Genomic DNA, 7006 nt, shown 5'->3' with positions numbered 1-7006 from the left:
GACAGCCAGGGCTACACAGAGAAACCCTGTCTCGAAAAACCAAAAGAAGAAGAAGAAGAAGAAGAAGAAGAAGAAGAAGAAGAAGAAGAAGAAGAAGAAGAAGGAAGAGATCTCAGTAACTAAATTACATACTGTAGAACAGAAAGAAAAAATAATGTCCGAAAAGAGTGTACAGCAAGATATAACCAAATTCAGGGATAAAATCGATAAAAACAGAAATAAAAATAACAGAGTTTTTATCCACCTCAATAAAACAAAGTTGGTTGTTTGGGAAAATCAGTAAGATTGACAACTCTCCTTAGTCAAATTAACTATGAGAGAGACGTAAATTAGCAAGTTTAGAAATGAAAAGAGGGACATAACAATAAACAGTAAGGAAATCCAACAATCATAAGGACATACTTTAAAAAACCGTATTTCATCAAATTGGAAAATATAAAATAAATGGATAATTTTTCCAATATACAGCAACTACCAAAATTAAATTATGATCAGATAAGCAGTTTTAGTAGGTGTATAACTCCTAGTGCAATAGAAGCAATAATTAAGTTTCTCAAGTTTGAAAAACTGTCAGGGCCAGATAGTTTTAGCATAGAATTCTACCAGGAGCTTCAAAGAAGAATTAACACAAATACTCCTCAAACTATTCCACAAAATAAAAACAGAAGGACCACTGCCCAACTCTGTTTTATGAGGCTACAGTTACCCTGATTCCCAAACCACATTAAGACCCAACAAAGAAAGGAAAGTACAGTCTGATTTCCCTTAGAACATAAATGTAAAAATTCTCAATGGAGTATCTGCAAACCAAATACAAGAACACACAAAATTATCATCCATCAGAATAAAACAGGCTTCACCCCTGAGTCACAGAGATGATTCAACATATATAAATTAAAAAATTAAGCCATCATATAAACATTCCGAAAGACAAAACAACATGACTATCTCATTAGATGCAGAAAAGACTTTTGACAAAATCTGATACCCCTGCATGATAATAATAATCACTAAAGAGAGCAGGGAGACAACTGGCAAACCTCAACATAATAATGTCAGTCTACAGCAAGCCTGTAACCTATATCAACTTAAGTGGAGATCAAGCATTTTCACTAAAATCAGGAACAAGACAAGATTATGTATTCTCTCCATACCTAGTCAATATAATGCTTGAAGTTTTAGCTAGAGAAATAAAGCAAATGAAGGACTACAAGGGACTATATATCAGAAGGGATGAAGTCAACGTATCTTTATTTGCAGATTATATGCTAAGTATATATCTAAATAACCCTAAAAATCCTATCAGGAAACTCCATTAACAGCTAAACACTTTCAGCAAAGTAGCTGAATACAAAATTAACTCACAAAAAAGCAGCTTCCCTATTTACAAGTGATAAACGGACTGAGAAAGAAGTCAAGGGAACAGAAAACCTTCCATAATAGACTCAAAATATATAAAATATCTTGGGATAATTCTACCCAACTAAATGAAAGATGTGCATAATAAAAACATTAAAATGCTGAAGTAATTAATTGAAGAAGCTATCAGAAGATGCAAAGATCCCATGCACATGGGTAGATAGGATTATTATAGTAAAAATGGCCAATCTACCAAGAGCAACCTATAGATTCAATACAATTTCTACCAACATGTCAACACACTATTCACTGAACAAATGAATTACTGAGGTGAAATCTTCTGGGAAGTATTTTCTGAGAGCACAAAGAAGCTGTATTCCAGAAATGGCCAGGGTTGTACCTTGTTCTGCATGCAGGACTTGGTATTGTATGAGATAGGTGGACTGGTCTTAAAAGCATGAAGAGATCGTGGAGAACAGCTGAGGCTTGGCAATGTGAGAGGCCAGGAAAGGCCACTGATGAAGGTGCAGCCTCAGTGGCAGCTGAAGTTGAGCCTTGACACCAGGAAGGGAGAGCCTGTGAGAGACTATTGGTGAAAGTATGACCTAGTTGAGTGGGAGACCCCAGCATACTGTAGATGTCAGTACCATGGGATGACTACCAAGAACAGCAGCAGTAGTGGAATGGAGTCAACCAGAGCCTAGAGTGCTACAGAGGGCCTGAGATGTGACCCAAACCCTTTGGTGGAACCCAGAAGATCATGTGTAGCTCCCAGACGTTAGAACAAGAAGCTGTGAAGCTCAAGTTACCTTGGGGACCCCAAGATGTTAGAGAGTCCAGAGCTGTGGGTTACCCACCGAGGAAAGCTGCTACCAGGGAATGGAACCAGCTCAAGAGAAGGAAGTGTGTTGCAATCAACAAAGCTGAAAGGAGTTGGACACAAGACATGGAGATGCAGAGTTTGGATTGGTCTTGCTTTGATCCGGTATTTCCTCATTATGGTATTGGCATGGTTTTATATATATATATATATATATATATATATATATATATATATATATATCCTTTGATATTGGAGGGATTTGTTTTGCTTTTGTTTTTATAGGGAATTATAGATAAGTGATTGCATGAACCTCAGGAAAGAATATGAACTTCTGACTTTTTCTTTTTCTTTTTCTTTTAGTTTTTCAAGACAGGGTTTCTCTGTGTAGCCCTGGCTGTCCTGAAACTCACTCTGTAGACCAGGCTGGCCTCGAACTCAGAAATCTGCCTCCTCTGCCTCCCAAGTGCTGGGCTTAGAGGCGTGCACCACCATGCCCAGCAACTTCTGACTTTTAAACATTGAAACTGTGATAGACTATGGAGACTTTTAAAGTTGTACTAAATGCATTTTTTCATTGTGTTATGGCTACAAACCTGTGGGGGCCCAGGAGTGGAATGTGGTGGTTTGAATAGGTTTGGCCCCCACAGACTCAAGTGTTTGAATGCTTGGCCTGCAGGGAGTGGCACTATTGGGAGGTGTGGCCTTGTTGGAGGCAGTGTGTCACAGCTGTGGTGGTCTTTGATGATGTCTATGCTCCCGATTCTCCCAGTGTGGAATGAGAGTCCCCTGGCTGCCTTCAGATGAATAACTCTCTGCTCCTCTAGCACCATGTCTGCCTGCACACTGCCATGATTCTCACCATGATGATAATGGACTGAACCCCTGAAACTGTAAGCCAGCCCCAGTGAAATGTTTGCCTTTATAAGAGTTGCCGTAGCCATGGTGTCTCTTCCCAGCAATGACACCCTAACTATGACGCGTACCTTCTCACACTCAACATCAGCAGCTCACCAATTTATCGCTGACATATCCTACCACTTCCCATAGTGCCCTTCTACCATATTCTCTAAACTTCTGAAAACAGGACTCATTGTTTCAAAAGCCTCCAAGGACACATGGAGAGCTGTAAGGGGACAGTGTCAAGTAAGGTAAACTGATTTTATACCTCTGACATACCCGCAGACGCTGTTTTCTCACCCTGAATCTCTCCGTCTATTTCCACCTAGAATAGGTTTCCTATTTTAGTAAGGTTTTGCTATATCTTAAAAACACTTGGGATTGGAGGAATGGCTTAACAGTTAAGAAGAACACTTGCTGTTCCTGAAGAGGACTAGCATTTGGTTCCCAGTATCCACACGGCAGCCTCATGACCATGTCTAACTCAAGTTCTGGAGGATCCAATACCACCTTCTGGTCTCCTTGGATACTGCATGCATGTGATACAGTGACATACATACATGTAGGCAAAACACCCATACACAGAAAATAATCTAAGTTTGAAAGAAATAAGAATTCCTTAATAGACTTATATGAATTCAAGCACAAAACAGAGATTAAGTGTGCGGCTCGCCTGTGTACAGAATGCGGCTGATCATCCCCGGCATCACCATGAAGAATAAGGGCAGCAGCTTCAGGTAGCCACACAGGATGCAGGCAGCCTTCACGTGGGACATGTTCTTGCCACATAAGCAACGCTGTACGATGACCTGCCCGGGGAAATGCAATATAATAGTGAGACAACCAGAAAATGATGTCCAACCTGTCTTCTGAGGTTTAAAACCGCAGTAAGAAAAGATGGCGTTGGTGGAAGCCAATGGGCTCTGGAGGAAGGCGATGACTTGGAGGACTTTAAATCATACACTGTGAGGCTATGTTCCCCAAGCAGGGCTATCCCTCAAAGCTGCTGCAGAGATGAAAATCTGGACAGGATGGCGTGTGCTGGTAATCCCAGTGCTTTTATAGCTAATGGCGGACAGAGGTGGGAAAATCCTTGGAAAGTGGCTGGCCAGCTAGCCTGGCATATGAAGCAGTGACCAAAGGACATGGAGCATGAGGACCGGCACCTATGGTTGTCCTCTGACCTCCACAGGTGCATCTTGACAGGTACTACCTACATTCACAAGAATGTGTACAGTGTCCGAGCTGCAGAGTATCAATGGCAATCCCTCCAGGTGGTAATATTGCCCTGTGTTATGCTTTAAGCTGTGAATGTATCATTGTAGGCATCATTGTTAGGATCTTCCTACTGTTGATGGGGTTAATCGCCTCTTTGACTAGTCATACCTGTTGCTATGGAAACACAATAGTCGGGCAGCAAGTAGATCGCTGAGACATCCATGTGGATTGTTTTCATCATGTTCGGAGACTACCTAGCTATGAATCATATTTAGTAATGGTGTTCCTCAAAGAAGAGTGCATGTGATTTAAAAATTCCTACCTAAACTATGCAAATCTGTTGAGAATTATGTAGAGAAGCAGAATCTATAAAACAATTCCATAATGTTTTATATACATCTCTTCTCTCCCCAGTTTTTCAGTGTTGGGGGTTCAAATCCAGGGTGTTATGTACACTAGACAGGTGCACTACTATCGATTTCTATCCCAAGTTCCTCATAAAATAATAATTTTCTTCTATATAATAGCCAAGCATAGGGATGCTTACTTCAGATTAGTTGCCCTCAGTTAGGGTTTCTCTCACTACGGTAAAGCAATATAACCCAAAGCAATTTGGAAAGGAAATTATTCATTTCACTTTACAGTTTATAAGTTCATCACTGAGGGAAGCCAGGGAAGGAATTCAGAAACCTGGAGGCAAGAATCAGAGCAGAGGCCATGGAGGGCTGCTGCTTACTGGCTTGCTCCTCACGCCTTGCCCGACCTGCTTTCTTAACTCACCCAGGACCACCAGCCCAAAGACAGCACTGCCCACAGCGAACTGGAATTTTCCACATCCATCCTCAACCAAGAAAATGTACCACAGGCTGCAGGAGGAATCTCTTGTGTACTGTATGGATACAGCACTTGTCAATAGAATCCTATGGTCTATAGGAAAGGGTAGACAAGAAGATGGGACATCCAGGAGGGAGAAGGGATTCTGGGATAGAACCAGGTGAGGGAGGACAGACACAGGAAAGCTGAGGAGAGGTGACCAGCCACGTGACAGAATGTAGACTAGAATTAGTGCGATATTAATTTATAAACTAGATGGGGAATGAGTGAAGCTTATCGCCAAGGTATTTGTAAATCTATTTGACTCTCAAAGTCACTAATCTGAGAATTCGGGGCTGAGAGGAAAACTTCATTTTACAACACTTTTCCACAAGCCAGTCTGATTGGGGGTGTTTTCTAACTAGGGTTTCCTCTTCTAATATAGTTCTAGCTTGTGTCAAGTTGACATAAGACTATCGAGCAAAAGTAACCCCTTCACAACTTGACACACAAACGCATTGCTGTTAAACTGTAACCCTTCTTTTCTTGCTTATCCCCAGGATCTCACATTAATATTAATATCGAAATATAAATCATTCCAACTTTAAAAAGTCCCCACAGCCTTTAACAATTTTAAATATTTTAAAAGTGTGGCTTCTTTTTTAAAAAAATCTAAAGTCTCTTTTTTTCCCCTTCTATTTATTTTGCTGAAAATGCGTATGTCGTTCTTCTCAGACCTGGGAATAATCGCAGTCACAATCAGACCAAAGCAAAACTAAGAGTTAAGAGTGTCAAGCTTGGTGCTTGATGCCTGGGGCCCATCCCTCATCCTCTGAGTTACAAAGGGCTGTGGCAGCAGCTCTTCACTGGGCCTGCTCTCATCTGCCAGGCAGCTTCCACCCCATCCATCCTGCTTCTGTCCTTGGTGGTCATCTTGTGATCCTGGCATCTCCAAAGTGCTGGAGTCTCCAATGAAACTGAGCTGCACTCACTCCGGGATCATGCTCTGGTCTCTCTTGGGGCACTCAGACATTACCACATCATATACCCATTCTCTACTTCTTCCTGTGACTCTCTCAATCCTGAGGCTGCCCCTTTACCAGTGGCTTCTCCTAGACCCTCACATAGCCAAGCCTCAGTGGCTCTCCACTGAGAGCATTCTTTTTCATGACTCCAAAACCAGTACTACCTGGAAAACTGTTACAAATTTTACTAAGTTTGGCTGCCAGCACTAGGTACATTCTTGATTGCCTCTGGACCGCAGCTTCTGTATGTTGACCCTAGGAAAAGACTTTCCGAAAGAGTCCACCTTGTTGATGCTGGTCGTTTCTTAACCACAGATAACTTCTCGGCCCCTGTTCGCTTTATTTGTTCTAATAAAGCAAAGGTTTCATTTCAATGATTCTAAATTTAAAATATCTAATGGAGTCCTTCAGGGACTCTTGAATTTCCCTCTGAAACTTCATAAGGGAAACCTCCGTGGTCTGACCTTCCCCCGCATTCTTAGGTTCAAAGCTCCCACAGACTAGCTCACCAATCTCTAAGCATCCAGTGTGTTTTCTGGCCCAGAGTTCAAATACCACCCCCCTACACACACACAAACCCATGGTTAGGTCATAACAACACTCCACGACCCTGTACCAATTTCTATCCCAGTTAGGGTTTCTTTTGCCATGATAAAATACCACAGCCAAAAGCCACTTGGGGAGGAAACGATTTATTTTATCTTATAGCTTCTAAGTCCATCACTGAAGGAATCCAGGGAGAAACTCAGGGCAGGAATAGGAACTGAAGCAGAGGCCATGGAGGGGTTCTGCAGACTGGCTTTTTCTTTCTTTCTTTCTTTCTTTCTTTCTTTCTTTCTTTCTTTCTTTCTTTCTTTCTTTCTTTCTTTCT

At 41.6% G+C, this 7006-nt stretch overlaps 1 protein-coding gene across 3 annotated transcripts in view; it reads right to left on the bottom strand.

The window, feature by feature from the left end:
- Positions 1-7006, bottom strand: part of LOC110326779 (solute carrier family 5 member 4A) — a 43400-nt gene that overhangs the window by 15524 nt on the left and 20870 nt on the right. For all 3 annotated transcript variants that reach the window (XM_021205358.1, XM_021205356.1, XM_021205357.1), the window contains exon 9: positions 3753-3888. In XM_021205358.1, the coding sequence (XP_021061017.1) occupies positions 3753-3888 (136 nt within the window). The remainder of the gene's footprint in view (positions 1-3752; positions 3889-7006) is intronic.

The sequence above is a fragment of the Mus pahari genome, chromosome 9 (genome assembly GCF_900095145.1).
Source record: "Mus pahari chromosome 9, PAHARI_EIJ_v1.1, whole genome shotgun sequence".
Lineage (NCBI taxonomy): Eukaryota > Metazoa > Chordata > Mammalia > Rodentia > Muridae > Mus > Mus pahari.
Note: the sequence above shows the minus strand (reverse complement) of the source record. Positions and strands in the feature narration are given on the sequence as shown.